The sequence below is a fragment of the Phaenicophaeus curvirostris genome, chromosome 10, assembly GCF_032191515.1.
Source record: "Phaenicophaeus curvirostris isolate KB17595 chromosome 10, BPBGC_Pcur_1.0, whole genome shotgun sequence".
Taxonomy (NCBI): Eukaryota; Metazoa; Chordata; class Aves; order Cuculiformes; family Cuculidae; genus Phaenicophaeus; species Phaenicophaeus curvirostris.
In genome coordinates, this window is record NC_091401.1 from 505,779 (window position 1) to 527,257 (window position 21,479).

Sequence of the window (21,479 nt, forward strand, 5' to 3'; positions counted from 1 at the left end):
GCATACAAATACACACGACACATTAAAAGACTGCACAGCTAATCCAACGTAGCACAGCTTTCCTTTAGCTGCCTGAGCTGAGAGTTAAAATAACCAGCTGTACTGAAATTTGGAAACGATAACAAAATGAAAAAAGTTTTTAAATTTTCAATGACCTATTCTATTTCAAAATAAATCTCTGAAAAATACCTGCAAGCCTTCAGCACAAATATAGATTCTCTGCAGTTGACTACACAGCACACATCTATCCTATTAAACTACTCTCATTTTAAAATCAATAGTTATTGTAAGATGTCCTTAAACTGTAAGTATCGGAATATTTTTGCCATCAGCAGACATATCATGAAATTGGAAACTGATAGGTAGGATTTTCAAAGGCAAGAAATTCAAGGGAAGTGTTTTTCATGGAAGTTGTATCAATAGTAGTCAGAGATGTGCATGCTTTTTCATACTAAAGCTTAAAATGGCACTTCCAGAACTTGGAATTCAGGCATTTCTAGCAGAACCCGATATATTTAGTGTGCAAATTTCAGGAAATATTGAATTATCGATCTTTTCTTTCAAATTTTAAAGCGAATGTTACTTGGTATAAAGCCAACAAAACGTAGGAATTAAAGCAGGAAAAACATACTGAAGTCTACATTATTTTAAAGTATAAAGTTTTTTTTTTTGGTGGACAACTCTTTTAGTCCATGTATATATCAATAAGTGATTCTTTGGCTTGATGGGTTGCAGGTGGCTTTCAAATGTTGGTCAAGGTCACAAGGACAGAGGCACCTGTGCGACCTTGATAGTTTTTCAACATTTTGACAAAGTTCAAGAGCATGCAACAAATCAGAGGATTACTTAATTTCCTGAGTCTTTATGAAAGGTAGGGAGGTGAACAAGTAAACAGGCTTTATTTTTTTTCCTGAAAACTTCCAAGACACAATTAAAGGCTTTGCAGAAAACCCTCTCTTGTAAGACTCTACCAGCCTAAAAGTGTTTCCATAAGTCCTAGCTATTGCTATGTGTAACACGGAAGTGAAAGGTAGGCGAGAACGGCATAGTTGTATTTTAAGTAACTGGTGATTAGAGTAGATGCTAATTTACTTCTGGGCTGACTTTTGATGTCTAAATTCCTAAACAAAACCAATTGCTTAACATGTATGAAAATTGTAACTTCAAATTAGAGTAGCACTTACATATAAGGATGTGGATTGTTTAACGAAAACCACCCTAACTGCTTAAACACTTCAAGGTAACTCCGCAGGTAAATAGTATGCCAGCTCAGCGCTGTGAATTTCTGAAGTCAAACCACAATTAGTCCACTTGAACTAGAAAGTGGCAGTCAAGGAAGGGAAGAACAGTACTGCAAGGAAACCAGGTACAACATTCACTCTTGTAGTCCTCTGAAGGAAACTGGATGCTTCCCGTTACCTCTGCACGCAAAGCAGTATGGTCTCTTATTGCATATGCACTAGAGGTAGATTAATAAAATCACTTTCTGTTTGAATTGTAATACACTTAGCTGTGATCCCAGTTCTTCTACTTACTTTAGCTGAGCACTGGGCAACAAGTTACTGTAAGAATCCTCATTCAGCCAGCCACTCTCAGTTAAATATTCAGAACACAGAAAATGAAGGCTGAATGTAAAGGCAGAGTCTCTGCGCTGGCCATGGAGCATTAGAGCAAATCCCTCGTTGGGAGAGCATCCAAATCCAGTGATGTCAGCAGAGACGCCTCAGCGAGAGAAGGCTTGAGGCCACTTATGCAAAGAATAAAAATGCCATGCAGGCCATGCATCCAATTACAAGAACAACAGTAAATTGCTCTGAACAAATTTGAGTCCACAGGTTAATTGAAGTAAACAAATTGAAAGGGGAAAGGCTGAATTTGTAATAAAACAATAATTGTAAAAACTGAAAATTACTTAGCAAGACCCTGAACTCTGCTTAAGAAAATGCAGTCAAATTCTTTGTCGTCTTCAATACCATTAACGACCATTTGGAAGAATACCAGCTCAGGGCTTGGAAGGTCTGTTCTCATCAGCCTCAAGCTTTTCATCTGTTTTTGAGCAGGTGCGAATAAAAGAGGGATAGCAACTTAACTGGCTGCTGTGAGGAGACTTTAAAACTTGGAAGGTATCCTACGATATGATAGTAGAGCTTGGTGCAATACATATCCTATGGTGATGTTTCTGGAAATTTAGCCACTGAGGTACAATTTTTATGACTTATGCAAATACTTAAATAACAATGTAATACTAATAAAAATATTACATCTATCAATAACACCACTAAAGCATGTCTGTAATTTTCCTGAAATTATGATTCAATACAGTTGCAATTTTCAACATCAAAGTTGCACTTGGAAACGTACAGTTTCATTGAAAAACAACTTCTGCTAATGGAAAATTGAAGTGAGGATCCTGGTTTTGCCTGCCTAGGAACCTTCTGTAGGGTTCATTTCCTGCTTACAAAGAATATGCTACTCTCAAGTAAAAAATGCTTTTAAGAGATGAAGTTATTCATATGGATTTCCATCTTCCAGCTAGCAGTACTAATAATACTACTAAACTATAAATGGAGTCACAATTATTTGGAACATACTAAGGGCTGAGATGCTGGTTAGTGTTGAATTTTGATGTAATTCCAGCTCTGGCAAAGCTCATGGATCCAAGCACATTTTGAAGAGTTCATTTCCAATTGGTGGTGTTGAATTAATAAACCACACAGCTATCCTGACCTTCTAGAAGGTCTCTAGAAGCTGCTGATGTTCCCTTTATGCTTACAGAGTGCTTTTATTTGTTTGATGAAGAAAGCAAAGGTTTAGATTCTCGGCTGGTGCAGGAGAAGTTGCACTGAGAACAATGGGGCAGATTTACACCGGTGGAGGCACTGACTTATAAACTTGGCAGACGCTTAATGCAGCCCTCAGGAATATTTTTACTTTCTGCAGCAAATAAGACCACTAATATCACAACCAGTCGATACGGCCAATACATATGAATTCTCCTGAAAGTCTGGTGAATACAGAAAGTGTTTCCTGGATCTCTACCTTAAAACAGTCGATATCTCAAAAACATAGAGTTCTTCATTAAAAGTGAAATTGATCTTTCTTAAAATCATGTAAGTCAGAAACACTTGGGTTATGTACCAAAGTCATTCCTAATACATCCCAAGAGTTCTGTAAAGAAGAAAATTGGTTTTGGTGATCTAGGGAGGTGGTGAAGTGAGAACTGACAAATCCATACTAAAGCTAAATGTCTCCTACATTTGGAGGCGTGAAGTTGTTAATATGGTCGCTTTCATAGGATAAGTTACTGAGATAAGCTTCATTAAACCATTAGCAATAATAATAATAAATTTATAAAATATTAGACATTGATTAGGGATTCACCAATAAGAAGGCTGGAAGGAATTTTAAAAGGACATATAAAGTCTATCGCTCCCTGCCAAGGTTGCACCAAGTACATCCACTGCAATCTGAATAATAAAGAAAATAAAATTTAATAGGTAAAATATAAAAAGGAAAGATCAGTAGATCAAGGTCTAGTACCATTTTAATGCACATTTCGGTAGCAAAGAAATTCGTTTTTGTAAGCTTCAGTTTCCTAGATTAATAACAAGCTGGATTTATGGACAATACAACAGTAAGATTTTCATTCTGTTTGCTAAGCATGGTAGACCGAGTTCACTGGAGTCTGACCATAATGTGATCTATCATTTCATTTCATTTGCCAGAATTTCACATTATTAATATTGTGGTCTTCTCAAAGCAGCACCTGTTCTTGAGCTGTGCAAATGACTCCCTCTTGCCATTAATTCTGCTTTGGATACTGTCCAGAACCATTTTCCCTGTAAGACTGTGCTATTTCCTACCCTCTCCCACCCTCTGTTCCACAGGAACCAGCTGCTAACCTCAGCGAAACGCACATCCTGAGGTGTCTCTCACACAGACACCAACCTGGCAGTAAAACCAGCCGCGCGCCCCACGGCCTAATGGACTTAAATAATCTACGATGAGCTCCACCAAGTCCTTCCTGTGTGTCGTATCCAGCATTCCCACAGCACAATGAAAAAAAATATACCTGGAACAAGGAATTTCTTTTCTTGTCTTATTGGGTGTAAGAAAATAATGGCATTAGAAAATAAGGTATTTGGCTCTCCAATCAGAACCTTTCTATGCAATGTACATTCTCTGCTGCATCGTGGTAACACTGCAGAGAGGCACAGGAGTTTGCAAACTCATCAAGCTGCGAGTTGCTTTTGTAGCCCTGAAACTCATAACACCTAATAGTTATTTTCACAATAGGTTTCAAAAATACGGATAGCTTAACTACAGCTTTAAATAATGAAATTGTTTAATCATATTGACAGATAAAGCACCCGAAAGCCCTGATTACGTACTGTAGCCACAGCACATCGTAGTGCTGTCATGCCAGAACTTCAATGTGTCTTTGTAAATTAGATCTACAGTTAATTCACGGTGAAATAAATCTATTATAATCCACCTTTCTTGTTGCTAAATGGCATCAAGCAAGCATGGCAGTTCAGTTAACAATTGATAACTACAGTCAAACATTATCCTGTGTTTATTTTTTAACTGTACAACTAGAAAGCTGCTCAGTTACGCATTTTTACATAATAGTTCATCATGTGTTTAAACATCTGAATTTGTGGGCTTTGCTATTGCCAAGAGACTATCCAGATGTGGAAAATAAATCAATGGAAAACCAACACTGTACTTTCTCCCTGAACTGTGGGCATCCAGAAACTGGGGCTCCAAGGCTGGAATAAACAGTCACGCACACAGATATATGAATTTATATTTACTGATAGCACACACTATCTATCTCCTGACATGCATTTAGAAGGAGAAAGACGTCAGTCCTACCTTTGTAAAACACTTCAAACACCACCTGGATACTCCAAAGCCAAGCTGGTTTTCTTGACAGATAAACTACATAAAGGCTCTAGGAAGCTGCCCAAGTAATAGATCCTGCTCTTCAGCAATGTTTTCAAAACAGTTTCTGCACGTTTTTGTACAAACTTGGGTGGCATAACTGATAAATAAGGGACAGTGTAAAATATAAATACTACAAATAGCCAAAACCCAAGAAAACAAAGGTGATTACTCATCTTCACATGCATAGAACCTCCTGTTCAAGGCTTTCTGTTTCTAGAGTCCCCACAGCACTGCAGAGCCAAAGCAAGCTAACAGACACTTTAACCCAGCTGGTGTAGGCATATTAGCATCTCCATACCGAGATATTCTCTGTGTAAGAAATTACATTGATTTGGGGGCCTTCCTACAGTCAGCTTCAAGGGCATAATACTTCTCACTTCACAGTGCTAAGTTTATGCCAGTTTTAAATTCTTTTTCACCCCACATTGAATTTTTCTTTTTTTTTTGATTTTTTCCTCTTCTTTAGTTTGATCAAAAAATGGATGTCTCAGCATCTGAAGGGCCTGCTGGTTGCAACAGATCCCTCACTTCCCTAGATAACAAGCATAACTATATATGTTAACAACAGTATTGCATGCAAGAGCCAAACGATAACTCGTAACAGTTACCATTTTCAGAAAAGTTGGCAGAGCTCACTTAAGTTGTACGCCAGCATGAACAGGTTTGAAACTCCTATATCATTTGTAATAAATTGTCACAAGCAGAAAAACAAGAAACTGCAAAATGCAGAATACAAGGACATAGAACTACACACAATTAATTCCAAGTAAATGCAAATAAATAAATTATCAAGTATTTTCTGCAGGCAGCTTCGTGGATCCTTATGGGTTGTAGAAGCTTCCTAGAAGCACAGAGCAGTCTCTGCATTTCACACTACGCTGGACTGCAGAAAGCAGAAGCGCACAAAACCACATCAGTTTATAAGGAATACTTTAGAATTGGCTCAAAGGAATTTTTGTACATCATAAAACAAGTTCTTGTTAGCCACTGTGAATTGCTTGTCAAGATTCTGTTATTAGCAGTGATATTGAAGTTGCATAAAATTTACATATTAAACAAGCTTCCTTAAACTGGAAACTCAAAGAATATTTTTAGCAATTCTGATTTGTCCTCATGCTTAGCAAAAGCTGCTCTGAAGCGAGATTCCAAATAAAAGAATTATCAAAGTAGTATTTTAAGATGGAAACTGGTAAATAAACTGTGTCATGACAGGGCTATAATGTAAGACACTTTGGGTGCCATGGATGCCAAGACTTTTTAAGTCCTGGAATTATTTAATCTCTTGTGGGATCAGCATGATTCATTTATCATTCATCTCTTACTGGCTCTATAGGAAAACACCTGACTTCATTCTGTAGTTTTATTAAAGTTGTACGGATACAGCAGTGCAAGTCTGCATACTAATTTGTAGAACGAGCATTAAAAGCATAAAAGCTCTTTTGAGTTTGATGTGAAAATGAACAACTAAACTCAATCATAAAAAAACCCCAGCTTTCAATAGGGCATCAAGGGCATCATGTTGGAAAGTGTGGGACTGACAGCCTGAGGTATTTCATTTGGAGGTGAAATTCAATGCACAGAGATGATAGAAGCTTGTGTCACCCTAGCCCCTCCACGTACTCTTAACCCTCTAAGGCTGAGACTACTATGTACTCTCCATAAATATCCACTCATTTTCCTTCTCTCCGAGCCTGTCAAGGAGGCTCCTACTTAGGGCTTTCATAATGTCAATGACCACCTTCTCAAAGCTAGATGAAGACAACTCATCAACTTCTAGAAACCCATCATAAGAACAACTCCCACTCATACATGCTGTAATTTAATGGAAATAGCTAATTCAACTACAAAAAGGTCCACATACCAAACCGCTTTCATCTTGCCCTTTTATTACATAACATACATTTCTTCAAAAGTCAGTTCCTCCTCTATCAAGTCCTCACACAATAGCTTAGTTTAAAAAGTAAATGGGAATAAAGGGCTTGACTGAACAAGACTGATTTCTACAGGTACAAGACTATTGTGTATGGTCAGTGAAGTGGTTAAATACAAATGGAGGCTTTACTTGGATCCTTCAGCCTCTATGTGCACACACAGAGATAGAGGCATCATATTAAGATTTATCTAAACCTTTTTCTCTAGTTCCTGTTACAAAAGTAATGGTTTGAGGCTTTTCCAGAACAAAAAGCACTGCAGGGGTTATTTTGGAGTATGCAAAGCAATTTATCCCATTATAGAAAATAAACAATAACTTTCTGCACGTTCATCTGTTTTTTGCTGATTTAGAATTACTTCAGATCATGCAGAGCATTCCCTGTTTTTTAAGGCGATCAATATCAATTTTGCTTGTGGGCTGGAAGACTATTTTTGGGATGATAACATGGGTATAAAACAGAAAATAATTTCCCATTGTGAATAAAAGCAAACACATGAAAAAAATGTTCATCCTTGGCAAAGATCCTTTCCCCCACTCAAAAAAATCTTCCTATTCAGTTGATTGAGGGGAATAAAAAAATACCACTTGGCTTGACTAGCCTGAGTATTATTATAATATCTATAATGACCAGTGTGAAATACACTGTGCATTGTCCTATTTGATGCTGTGTTTTCCACTCTCACTAAAGGCTTGAATAGCTCAGTTCACTATTCAAATTACTATTTTGATTTCGTTCTGTGTGGGCTATAGGAAAAAACCCAGACAAATGGACGGAAATTGAGGGAGACAGTTCTCTCTATATTAACCAGGAAGGGGGAACACAGGAAAATTGTCACTTTTATAACAGGAATTTGAGGATAAAAGAGGTTTCTCCCACAGATGACAATGAAGAGAAGGGGCACTAGTTCAAACCTTTACAGCAGTGTGGCTAACAGAGCTCCCTGAATTCCTCTTGGAAACATCTCTGCATTGAGAGAAAAAGTAGTAAAATGATTTTTTTTTTTTTTAACATCTCTAGTGTGAAATCCTGCCCTCTCGGCATGAGAAACAGAATTAAAAAAGTCATGATACAGAATCAAAGGAAACACCTGTGCTTCCAAGGAAATATGAATAAGTAAAAGGAAAACCACCTCTAATCAGGCATCTATTATTGCAGTTCAGGAAACCCATACAGTTTTTATTACCCAGCATGCATTAGAGCCTTGGCACTGCTCTTCCTTTACATGGGTCTTTCCGTATCTCTTCTTCCAGATTACTACTCATGGATTCTCTCCCAACTAAGATGGTTAATTTCCAAAAGAATGGAAGTGGAGGGAAATAAATAAACTATACAAATTTCTTTTTTTTCCTGTTTCTTGCAAGTAATAAGGATACCTTCAGTTTAAAGCCTATTTCCTCTGATTATTGACAGTTTGCAGACGTACTTATCTCTTGTTAGCAGTTCAATGCTACATGCACATAAACTTCAGGTTATGCATCCAAAACACTCCAATTCCATTAAGCTCAATGTAACCAATAGGGCTAAATACACTGAAAGCCATGCTGAAAATAAGTCCTTAGGTCTATGAATTAAGAATCTTTCCATAGCTAATTAGGCAGCCACGACTACATGGAGGTTTGAGACACTTGCTACGCCTAACAGTTATCATGCCTGCATCGCATCACACGGCTTCAGATGCACCTCTAAAAAACATTACTTGACCCCTATATTGAGCCAAGGGGTCTGCAAGTCAGTTGTGCTCCACACCCACCCACCACAGAAACAAAATCTAGAGAGCTGAATTAAACTTGGAATGACAATAGGCTCCCATTCTTAGTCCGTGCATTGAAAGAACGACTAGTCTAGTATACTTGGTAGAGCCCAAAGCAGCTGGTATAATAAACTTTACTATTCTGCAGCAAGAATCATAAATTATTTCACTAGTTTATGCTTCACATCATTCTAAGGTCACCAGATTCCTCTCAGCAAAAACAAGCTAGGCATTGTTGCAATCATAAAGCAAGCTCAGCAATGAAATACTCCGCCACCCTTTCCCATGGTTGTGCTTGGTACTCAAACTGTGTTCCAGAGCTGTATAAGCAACGCGTATAAGCATATAACGTGTATAAGCATCACGTGTCACATTGCAGTGTGGACGGTGAGAAGCTGTACAAGTTACATACAGCTTAGTTCTCATGCTTTCTTAAAAACCCAAGGAATCTGAGGATATGGCACTACTGAATCAATAGTCCTGAAGATGAGTGTCCCAGAGGTATCTCAGTATTTAAATATGCAAACTATCAACTGGTAGGATTTTCAGAAGTGTCCAGAAAAATTAGTCTACTTTTAAAAATCTAACCCTAGCTTGTTTTCATACTGAGATCCACAGGAGTTTGTAGCGAGATGCTAACTTGCTTTTTGATAGGGTTTTAAAATTCCCTGTGCTTTCCAGGGTAGACCACTCTAGGTAGGTACTTAGAAGCTAGCATAATTTTACTACTTTGAAGTGAAAATTTCTGGCTGCTTTATCTTCCAAACCATGCATATTCCTCACCAGCCCATTATTCACATGTTTTATTTTCAATTTATATTAATTTACTTTACCATATAGGCCAGATGGAGTACTGAAGAAGCAGCGAAGAAACAATCTTCATCAGGTGTCTTCATGACAAAACTTTAAATTGTATCACCACGACAAGAGAAGTTGATCACTATGGAAGTGTGGTCACACATGCCATAACAAACTTCAGTTATAATTCAGTTTTACATTATTTTTCAGCTAGAAAGAGCAGTTGAAAAAATACTACAGAAATCAATTGACAGTGGGTGAATGAAAAGAAATTTATGATGTCACCTTAAAAATCCTTTCTATCCGTAGATTCCGTCATGTAGAAATTTTCAATAGTACTTATGAAGGTTCTCCCTTTGGTGCCCATACTCAAATGGTTATTGGCAGACAATGAAATATACAGTTTAGAACCAAACAGCAGAAATGAAAAGAGTTAATGTGTCAAGCACTACTTTGGATTGCCTCTATTACATGCTCTTGCTGAGATAGCTTCAATAAAACAACTTCTCTCCAGAAATGTAACTCAGAGTACAATCGATTGACTCAAAATTTCTCCAAGGACTTATTCATTCATCCCTAGTGGAAATCTTTGGGTTCCTCTAAGATTTACATCACAAACAATGAGTTTCTGTCACCAGATACTTGGGTTTCTACTTAAATGTCAGCAGAAGATGTAAGAAGTTTTCTGCCGGTGCAATTCCTCTAAGTTTATTAATTTCAGACAAAATCCATAGGCTTTCCCAAGGTGTTCTTTATCTCTTTTTAGAGAAAAATAGCTCTTAACTAGTTAGATACACACATTCTTAGCACATTGTTTTGAAACAGTCCACCCTCAAATTCACAAGTCAACAGACCATTCAGAAAGATTTCTGATGTGAGCAGCACTTACCACAAGGAAATACTGTCAGAATAGAAATAGAGAGAGTATACGTTACTTATCAATAACATGGATGCTAATCAAATTCCAGTGCAAGGCTAATCACACAAAAACCTGCTTGATATGAAAAAATAATAGTTCAGGGATACACTGTCCTTTTTGTGATAAAAGAAAGGAAAAAAAACCCAAACAACCATAAAGATCTCAGCATTCCTGTACTTTCCAGCTTATGCCATTTTTCCGGTCGAGTCTTTTTAAAGTATGAAACGATGTAGAGAAAGTACAGTAAGAATAAGTTAATTGTAGATGGCAACAGCATTTGGAAAAGTTCTTTAACACGATCCAACACATCCCCCATCGACACAAATTTATCCTTGACAAGACATTTCTCAATATTCTGTCAGGACTAAGTTACTAAACACAAATTTCATTTACTGAAAAGACATTGGTCCTTTCTCATTGCAGGTTTATAGAAGTTGATTGCATGCAACTTCCAATGTCAAGTTACTTTACATAAAGTTTGAACTGTCATTAATTTAGATGCTTAGTATGCAAGTACTAAATACAAAAAGAAACACAAATCCAGCTTCAGCACTCAGAACAGCATTACCTGGGGTGACATCAGTTACTCACAACTTCTAATCTTCAATATGATTTAATGGAAATTAACCCCTTTCTAGACACTAAGATTTCATATCAAGTATAGCAGAAACTGATTCCAAACTGGTTAATGGAAATTAAAAGCAAGTGCTATAATCAATACATGATTTCTTACTACATTCATCTGATAATCACAAAAAAGATCATCTTTGTACATACATTTTGAAGGTGAATTAGAAAAGTAACCATTCCTATTATCTACATCTTCAATATCATAGTTTGGACCCAAAGGCACGAAGAAACTCACTTTGAGAAAACAGCACTTTGCTGAAGTCTGTCTTCTTTCATCCAAACGATCCTTATCCCGCTTAGAATTAATAAATCTATGAAAGGCAACTCTTATCTCTGTAATAGTAATTTCCTCGCGATATACTCTTCATAATAAGGAGAAATTACATACAGCATGGCAGATGAAAGTAAAAGTCTGCAGACTGGATTTACAATATATTACAAATGCCTTTCTGTGTGTCAGCTCACTCTTTATTGAAAAGGTTTCCATCACTTCCATTGTGCTGATAAAGTAGATTTTTCTCAGTGATAAATGGAAAACTTTTATGGAACTATATGCAATGTCATGTCTCTATCCATTGCTGAAGGATAGAAAACCTCTACTTACTGTTTAAAATTACTCAGTTAAAAAAAACCCTCCAGTATAAAATGACTCAATCAAGTTAACTCATTTATCATTTTTTATGTGGACCCCAATTAGAGTCACAACAGTTACAAGGTGCAACATAATTGCAATAGACTTCCCATTCCCCAAAGCAGTAATGCTAGGATCTGGGTTCTCTATGATTTCTAAAGGGTTTGAAGAAAATGATGGGTTACAGATAAGAAAAAACCACATGTACCTGATCCAGTTTCCAGTGAAATTCTGCAGGACGAAAAGTGTCAGCCTGATCAAAGTCTTTGCGCAACAGAAATACTAATCGGCAGTTGTGCACGTACAGGGCATAGTGATGCCGGTTCATCTCTGAAAGGAGGGATCAATGAGATCAGTGATCTGAGCTGCCATCAGCACTTTTGTTTAGGCGAATGTGTTTGAAAGCTGTATACACTTAAAAGACAAAACCTAAACAAATAAAAAAAACACCAAGGACTGACTTTTCTCCATACCATGGATTGCATATGATAAGTGACTCACTGAATTATGTCATACTAGTTTTGTTTATTGAAGCATTGTATGCCAACTAATCGATAAAATCCAAATCAATATTTAATCTAACTAGTTTCAATGCAGAATTAGAACTGGTTTTCCCAGTTTGAATCATAAAAAGTTACATCTAGTTTAATTATTTTTTCAACTAATTCCTATAAAATCTACAGATGCGTTCACAGAAATTATCCAAGAAGAGAACCAGTGCTTGAAACCCCTCAGAGGTTATCGAGACAGCAATGCTTAGAGTGGCACCATCCAAGCTTAGTAATCTTTTTACAGACCCCGAGGAGAGATGGTGACACACTGCTAACTTTGTTATGCCCTTTGCTAACATTTTTTCAACACACAGGCTCACCTGTCTTGTCAGAGTTGCAGAGAATAGTCTCTTTCTCAGCTCTCAGTCCTGGACTAGGTCCATGTTTCATCCACAGAGTGATGGTGAATTGATCAGTTAAATTCTTCGGGACTATTCCATCTGGGATTTTGGCTCCTTGCTTCCCATCGAATTTAAAAATCATGTCATTATTATCCATGAGAAGCCCAGCTGTCCAGTTAGCTGTTGCACTGGGAGACGGTAACAGGTCAATGGCACCTGAGGAAGCTCCTGCATAGGGGATATAATGAATAATATGAGAAACTAATGAAAAAGCAGTGAAGACTAAATCAATATAGGCCAGGGTTCTGATTCACATTCTTTTGATTATTTTTACCACTCAAATGGTCCTACTATCTTAATTTTCAAATCACAAACACATTATAAAATACTGACAGAGTAAGCCAGTAGACATTCTCTAGATTAAACGTATTGCACAGAAATCTACAGAATATCTTGTAACGTTATCATTCTTGAAATGACTCATTATTTTCTAAATTTTATTAACGACCTTTCTTCAGTTATTTTGAGAGCTACCAAGGCTAAAAACAAATTCTCTTCCAGCTGGGAAGCTTTGCATCTTCCCTCCCTGACAACATGGAAATATCCAGCATGCAGGGATGATGTGTTGCAAAAACACCGTACAGTGGGGATGAACGTAGGACAAGTCTCCCCGTGTTCAGCCAACAGCCATGGATAGTCACAATAACGTGGGTACGGATGCCAATACATGCAGAGGCTTCACCCTAAACCACCTCCTATCACTTCAATGCTGGCTTCTGAAGAACACATGACAGTAGTAACTCCATCTGTTCTTGCCTAATTGTAGATCTAAGACTTTTAAGCAGCACTCACAATTCAGATGAGCACCCTCCAAACCAAAAGTAAATCATTATAAAAGTGGTCCTCAGTATTTGTTTGTTAGAATTAACTGAGATAAAAAAAAGCAGAAATGGATAACACCATGCTTCCGAGATCTGATAAAACAGCACAATTCTTTACAGCCCTGTGTTTTCTTACAGCTTAACAATTGTCAGACACCATTAAAACATGTAAAGAGCTACCCAGAGACTTTTCTTATCAGGTAAGAAGTAGCATTTATTAGAAATTACGTTTCCCAGAGTAAAAAGCACAATCAATCTCTGTATTCTTGTTGATATTTTTTCAAGTAAGAATATGGTGAATAAACCGCAATTGTGTAAAACACCAGTAAGACATCCCACCTGTCATCAGGGTCCAATGACAGAAAACAGATCACAACTCTCTGTAGAAGTGCAGAATTTTAAGCCATGAATGTGTGGAATTGTATCCTATGAATTTTTAATGACATGAGAACATTTGTATCATTTGGTAACTGAATTTCTTACACAATTCTCCAAAATTTATTATTGTAAAGTGAGGTTATTTTGAAGTGACGGTAACCTCAAATCTAACATCTGCATGTTTAGAATTTGAGCACAGAGACAAAGTGTATTTATTTCATAAACTGTAATTCCAGATAATACACCACATGGCATTGCTTAATACACAGATGTTATCAACAGGAATACAAACTCAGCATATCCAGATGGTACAATTTTTTGTTTCTTTTTTTATTCAAGCCAAAAATAAAATCACTTGCACAGGACACAAGTGAAACCATAATTTTCTCAATCAGTTTCCTTTTAATTTAATTTTTATGGTCATTTTTCAAACCTACAGAAGGAACAGAAACTGCTTGCACCATGGCGCATATCAAAGGAAATATGCTTTTAAATGGGCACATGTTTATCCTTGGTAAATTATGGGCTCAAGTAAGAAGCTCCATCACTCAGTCATTCTACGTACTCTGGTCACAAAAGCTGCTATCAGTGTTTTATGTCAGTGTAATCATTTGTTGGTTTAGATCTCACACATCACAATCTGCTCTGAACACCTGTGCCCTTTGCAGTTCAGGTCTGTAATAGGCATTAAGCAATGTCCATTTTGCTGCCAATACAGGTTCTTAGAGGAGGCAAAAGTACTTGACTCTAGCTATAATGCGTTTATTTTTATTTAAATGCTAGTATTTTATGAAATCAAGTCCCAACAGATCACACTTTAATGTCATTAACACAATGAAGATGCATATTGTTGGCAGATGGGTTTTGTCCTGCTTTTCTAGGATCCCAGTCAAAAGACACAGGATTAAAATTATGACTGGTTCTGTAATCTTAACTAAGCAATTTTCAGGTTGAAAATATTCAGATTTCATGAGAATACTACCGCTTTCACACACCTTTATCTCACTTTCCAAGTCTCCACAGGTAATCGGTAATTGTAACTATGAATTATTTTTCCCTGGGAATTAGTTCTCAAGTTTTTAATAATTTAGTAACGCTGGCTGAAAATTTTCAGTCACAAAATGTTTCTTAAAGATTAGTGTATTGATGTTAACATACCTGCAACACTGCTGTGTGGTTCTCAAAGCAAATGCATGTCAGACATCAGAGCACCCCAAACCAAACCTCAAGCATTTAAACTGAAAAAAACTGCACATTTGCTGCTGCAGCTCAGACAGGAGCCAGGTAAAGAGACACTTTGGAGAAGATGAGAACCAGTGTTCCACACAGTCAGAGCTATAGATGTGGACTCCAGGAAGAGAGGATTTCAAAAGAGGAGAGAGAACAGATCTCAAAAGGCAAAATATAAATTGTGTATGTTTAAGAGGCTTTGCCACACACATAATGTTAAAATCAGAAAACTACAGCAATACCCTGAAATACTTAGCTGACGTTTCAAAATTAATATGTACCTTTTAGACCAAGTTCTCAAAAAGCAGGAATAGTCATGAAAATAATTAGGAAACTTTTTCCTACCAGGATACCTCTTTTCTGAAATTCATGTTTCTTAAACATTTTTGCTCAATTGATTGCCCCAAATGTTCCTTTACTTTTGGGTTGTTTTCAGCCTGACCCAGTACTCGGCAGCAAAACAGAGAGCCGGGTCAGGAGGAGTGACACGCAACACAGATTCAATTCTCATCAAATCCTATGGTCTTCCTATGACGGGAAAGCTGTACCTGAAATCTCACTATGCTGTCACACCAGGACTAGTGCCAGAGGGATGACTGGAATGAGGAAAGAGAGAATATAGAAATGGGAAGAAGAGAGGAGAGAAAAAATTCATAAGTAAAGCCAGGAGAAGGTATGAAGAAGAGTGAAGACAAATGGAAAAGATGAATGGAGCACCAACCACGTACCATTGCTCCCTTCATTTTCATTGCTACAAGGCAAAATGAATCAGCTTAGCTAAATCCACGTATTGCATGCTTACAGGTCACAAAGAAATAGGGTTGTACCAGGAAAAATATCATATATTTACTGAAATTCATATGCATACCACATAATTTCTGCAGAGATTTTTCAGAGTACGTTTCACGATCACAGCCCTTTCCAATGTAATTGGTCTGCAACTCAATGGTGGTGTGTAAAGAGGAAACTGGTCCGTCACATGTTTCTAAATGAATGCTGGGAAACAAAGGTATGCTGCCAGATCCGGGCTTGTATTCGATCCGTTTGTTCCAGTCTGGAAGAAATAACAAAATGATTCAATGGCAATTACAAAATGAAAGGGAGTTACATAATTTAACTGACATATTTTTCTCAAAAGTCATTGTCTAAGACAAAAATCATAGCTTCGGAACTTGGCATCAATAAGTTACTGTCCTAAAAATTCAGGTATTTCCTCTCTTTGTAAAAGAATGTGAGGCTCAGTTAGGTAGTTGTACTGGTTTGGGCTGGGTTAGAGTTAATTTTCTTCACGGTAGCTGGTAGGGGGCCATGGTTTGGATTTGTGCTGGGAACAGTGCTGATAATTCAGGGATGTTTTCCTTAACGCTAAGCAGTGCTTACACCCCACCAGCAAGCAGGCCGGAGGTGCACAAGAAGCTGGGAGGGGACACAGCCAGGACAGCTGAACCCAACTGACCAAAGGGATATTCCATCCCATATCATACTCATCATGTAAAGCTGGGGGAAGAAGGGCAACGGGCACATTGAGAGTGATAGCATTTGTCTTCCCAAGCCACACATGATGGAGCCTAGCTCTCTGGGAGATGGCTGAATACTTCCCTGCTCATAGGAAGCAGTGAATTAATTCCTTGTTTTGCTTTGCTTGCGTGCACAGCTTTCAGTTTACCTATTAAACTGTCTTTATCCCAGCCCATGGGTTTCCTCACTTTTACCCTTCTGATTCTCTCCACTATCCCACCAGGGAAGACTGAGCAAGCGGCTCCGTGGTGCTTAGCGGCCAGCTGGGCTGAAGCCACAACAGCAGTAGCACTGCTGCTGGTGTCACGCAAGCACGGGCCACATACATGTCCTGACAAGACGTGCTGCCCGGCGTCAGTCTGGCTCTCCCATGTCTGTATCCCTGCAGGAGACTCTGAGTCAGGTCTACAGGGATGCAGCCGGTGGCTGCGCTGAATCTGGCCAGATTTCATAGTTGTGTGATACAGACCAAAGATCTCCAAGGACCAGGACTACGTACACCAGTCTCAATAGACTGTGACCAAAAGCTAATAACACACATCCATAGCACCACTTCTTGTTTTCAAAAACCTTACTAATTTTGTGAAGTACTAATGATGGAAAGTTACAGCTGAAAGACTACTCATGTTTTCAGCCAGATCTGACTGATTTGTGGTTTTTCTTACGCAGATGTCTCACAGCTCATGTTTAAACTATCACCTGCCTAACACAGCCACCTGGACATGCCATACGCACAACTATGTTTCTCAACTCAAGCACCTAATTTTTAAACCCAATTAATTATGGTGTTTGCAACCTGCTTCAGAGAAAACCCAAACAAGCAGCCATAATGGAAAAAAACACATTTCAGCTATGTTTACTGTTTGTATTTTCACAGGATCACAGAATGCTTTGGGTTGGAGGGCGCCTTCGAGGATCAGTTAGTCCACCCCCCCGCCACAGGCAGGGACATGTTTCACTGCATCAGGTTGCTCAAAGCCCCATCCAGTCTGACCCTGAAGACTTCCAGTGATGGGGTGTCCACTGCCTCTCTGGGCAGTGCTTCACCACCCTCACAGTAACAGATTTCTTCCTAACACCCAATTTAAATCTATCCTCTTTCAGTTCAAAATTGTCACCTCTTGTCCTGTCACTACAGGGCTTAGTCAATAATGTCCCTCTCTCTTTCTTACAAGCGCCCTTTAAGTACTGAAGGCCACAGTAAGGTCTCCCTGGAACCTTCTCCAGGCTGAACAACCCCAGCTCTTTCAGCTTTTCCTCACAGAAAGGCTTTGGCCATTTTTGTGGCTCTCCTCTGGATCTGCTCTAGCAGGTTCATATCTTCCTCATGCATTTTAAGCAACTCCAGCCAAGTCACCACGCAACATAAATAAAAATGCCACATTAACACTGACATGCAAATAGCTAATATTTTGAAGTCATAAAACTATTCAACTATGTTATCTTATGTGTACATCCGTCAACCTGTAACATTTGTCACTAGAAGTACTTAAGAATACGTGGCTGAAGTGTCTCTGACATTTTATAATCCTAAGTAAAAGAGGACTCAATAGATAGAAAAATTCTAGGTCCTGGCAGTCAATGAAATCTCTTAAAGCAAACAGACAGAGACATTCTTTCTAAGTATCACTGGAAGGAAAACTAACATATGTATGTGTATTTATTATATATATGCATTTAGTAGGTGAAGGAGTTTGGTGTTTTTCACCAGACCTCATTTTCAGAAAGCTTGAAAAATGGGCCCTCTGCCACCATCTTAAACTGGATTAAAAATTCACGAACAAATCTGAAAGTCTACACAGACATTTTGGAATGCAGAGCAATCATTGGTTCAGAGTCCAGACAGGGGAGATTGGATGCAGACAGTCACTGCTCCGCATTTCACAATTCTCAGATTTTCTTCATGACTTTTAATCAAAGTTGTAACCATGCAGTACTTTCTTCCCAAGAGGAAGCTGGGACTTCATGGAAAGTATGTTTAGTGTCTAGTTTTACTAAGATCTTTAGGACTTGCACATCACTGACTGAAAGACAACTATGACTGTTTTATTGCCTGTGCACACATCAGCAGAGTTGCTATTTTAGTAGTAATTTTCAGTAATGATATTCAGCCCATTCATGCCATATTAAGCGAGATTTAATCTGCAGTATTGCGTAATATGTCTGCACTTGTCAGCTTAAACAGTTCCCTTAGAATTTCAAGTATAATATAAGGTACATCATTACAATAACAGCTTTCTGTTCCCTATCCATTCCAGAAATTCGAAGTTAACGTTTTTTCAATCAAACAAGAGCAGCAAGTTCTTTCAGGTAAAACCAAAGTAATTTCCTCTTTTATATATGTGCTAGTAATATATGAACTATTGGTCTTTATAGTCTCTTATTCACCAGTTAAAACATTATGTCCCTCCTCCCAAAAGGAAAAACAGTCTCTCATACATATCTGAAACATTTCAGACTATCTCAGCAGCTTCCAGGTTTCAGTCACGCTTTCAGTTCTCAGCTATATCAAATTAACTGGCACTCATGCGAAATATTCATTAGTGTATGCAAGATGTGACTGAATTGTTAACTGTAACACATCTGCAACGGCACACTCCCCTCCAGTTATTTGAAGAACGTCTTATAAAACACACGCTGTATAAAACACCACCGCTCACAAGGAAGAATAATGGAAGACTTCTCTTTCTGCCGCATGAATGTCCCCTGGACTGGAAGAGGTGCTTCATTTCACATTTCAGCTTGGCAAAACTAGTAATTTGTACCCAGAGATCACAAACCCTGAATGTTCTAAATCACTCGCACTTATCTCAGCTCTGGATTGTAAAACATCAGCTAGGCTTGAACTAGTGTCTTTGTACTTTGGTTGCCTGCAGCATCATAGACCAATCATCATCCTAAATCCCACTAGCACTTCTTTCACTGATTTAGTGCAGGCTTAAGAAGTCTGCCAAGGAGTCCCTCTCCATGCAGAAGGCATTCCCAGGCAGGCAAGAGGCAACACTGGCACATGATACAATCCTGTGACAGCAGGACGGTCCTCAGAAACAGTAATAGATAAGCTATAGCTCTGATACAAATCAGCTGGCTAATTTATATAGTACACATCCCCACAGTATATAGCGTCCCAGAGGGGCTGAGGCCGGCACCCTCTATATCTCACCAACAGTAAAGTTGGTGATGTTGGAACATGCATGTAGTTAGAACAAGCAACGTGAAGTGGTGGCAGCGTGAAGAACTTGTTGAGAGAAAACCCCAAGTCTTTAATTAAATTTTTAATGTGGCAAAGATCATTATTTTCTTTCTCCCAGTATAACACCCTAAACTGGATACACTCAAAAGCACCTTCCCATCAGGAAAGTGGTGACACTCTTCAATTCCTCTAGAACTGATTCAGAGGAAGAATCTTATGTAGTCTGAGTCTATAAGAGCCTCTGAATTTCAGATACTTCAAAACTATATCTTAAAATGTTACTCATATCTAGGGTTATGCACAGTCCAAAGATAGAGAACCCCATGTGAAACACACTAGATGAGCTAAACTCAACCAACACAGCTCCTTTTTTTGACACAAACTGATGTGCAACACCACCACGTCACAGTACAAGCTTAGAAAGGTAAGTGGGGAGGAAGACTAATCCTATGGGAACAGCTGGAATAGAACTAGCCCTGTTCAGTCCTGCAGAAAGCAGCCTGGGTTTAGAGTTTTTAAGTCAACAGGCTTCTGCTTGCCACTTGTAGTTAAAGCACTTGCAGACAATACTAGACAGCCCCGGCTGCGTTACACAACACAACAACATTAGAGTGTAAATATCACTATGTTAAGTTTGCGGATCAGATGTCATCAAATAGAAAACAACTACGTAAACCTGGATCTCAATCTCTCCAATAATGAAACTACTCCAAGATCAAAATGGATCAAACTTCAGTGACAGTCTGAGCCTTTAAAAGGAAATCCCAATGCACTGTTCCTTTTAACAAAAGTGTAACAAAGAATTTCAGAGATCTCTGCATGACTCTCTACTTGTGATCCATGTATTATAATTTAATTAATTTCTAACGCTTGACAACACTAAGAATGATTTAATCTGATTTTTCCTTGAAGGAATATGGCACTCATGTGCAGACTGCTCTGCACGACCTGAATCACGTCTCCTCCTACGTGTGTGTGGTCATGAACTTTGATTCCGCCTCACGACATTAAAAATGATGGCAAGGTAATTAAAGAGAATTGAACCACAACTCCTACTATGCCAGTGAAATGCAAAACTTCTCTCATGCTGGACAGAAGATGCGCATCCTGGCAGCTAAATGTAAGATAAAATTGATGTAGTGCTATTATTGAGTCTCTGCACCATCTCTACATAATAGCTGGAACATAAAATTCCCAGAGCAATGTAACTGGCAGATCTTCCATTTCCTCTACAGCATCTTTGCATCTGTCCTATCGACAGAGGCTGGATACTTGGCTAAAGGTTATTCTGCTGCATTTTTTTTTAAGTTATACAATTTATAGCTTTGCTGAAGTATTTTTTTTAATTAAATATTTTTGTCTCCATTAATTTGGAAATCTGAAGCAATAAATAAGAAAAATCAGTATACACTAAGTGCTTCAAGCAAGATCAGAAACATCTTTGGAGTTTTGCCCAAAGCACACCTATTTTCATGATTTATGAAACTCACTGTATCTTAAAAGCAGCAGGCAGACAGCACTAGATGCTGTACAATGATAACTGTAAGAGCAGTGCACTGTCCTCACAAAACTACACAATTTTCTTCCAACACCATGGATATACCAGAAAGTGCCAGAATATAACATGCTGTAGGCACCTTAGTAGACACCGCCCGGACAACCAGGCATTCTCCACATGTGCAAGATCCACCCTCACTAGAGTTTCCAACACATAGACACTTTGGTAACTTAGTTTCTGCTTTAAACTACAGAGAAAGGATTTTTTTGGTGAAACA

The 21,479-nt window shown here is 38.2% G+C and overlaps 1 protein-coding gene across 2 annotated transcripts in view; it reads right to left on the reverse strand.

The window, feature by feature from the left end:
• The window catches only part of CLSTN2 (calsyntenin 2), a 304,566-nt gene that overhangs the window by 44,110 nt on the left and 238,977 nt on the right, over positions 1 to 21,479 (reverse strand). For both annotated transcript variants that reach the window (XM_069865032.1, XM_069865031.1), the window contains exons 6-8: positions 15,862 to 16,047; positions 12,484 to 12,732; positions 11,821 to 11,942 (exon numbers count right to left, since the gene is read on the reverse strand). In XM_069865032.1, coding sequence (XP_069721133.1) covers positions 11,821 to 11,942; positions 12,484 to 12,732; positions 15,862 to 16,047 — 557 coding nt within the window. The remainder of the gene's footprint in view (positions 1 to 11,820; positions 11,943 to 12,483; positions 12,733 to 15,861; positions 16,048 to 21,479) is intronic.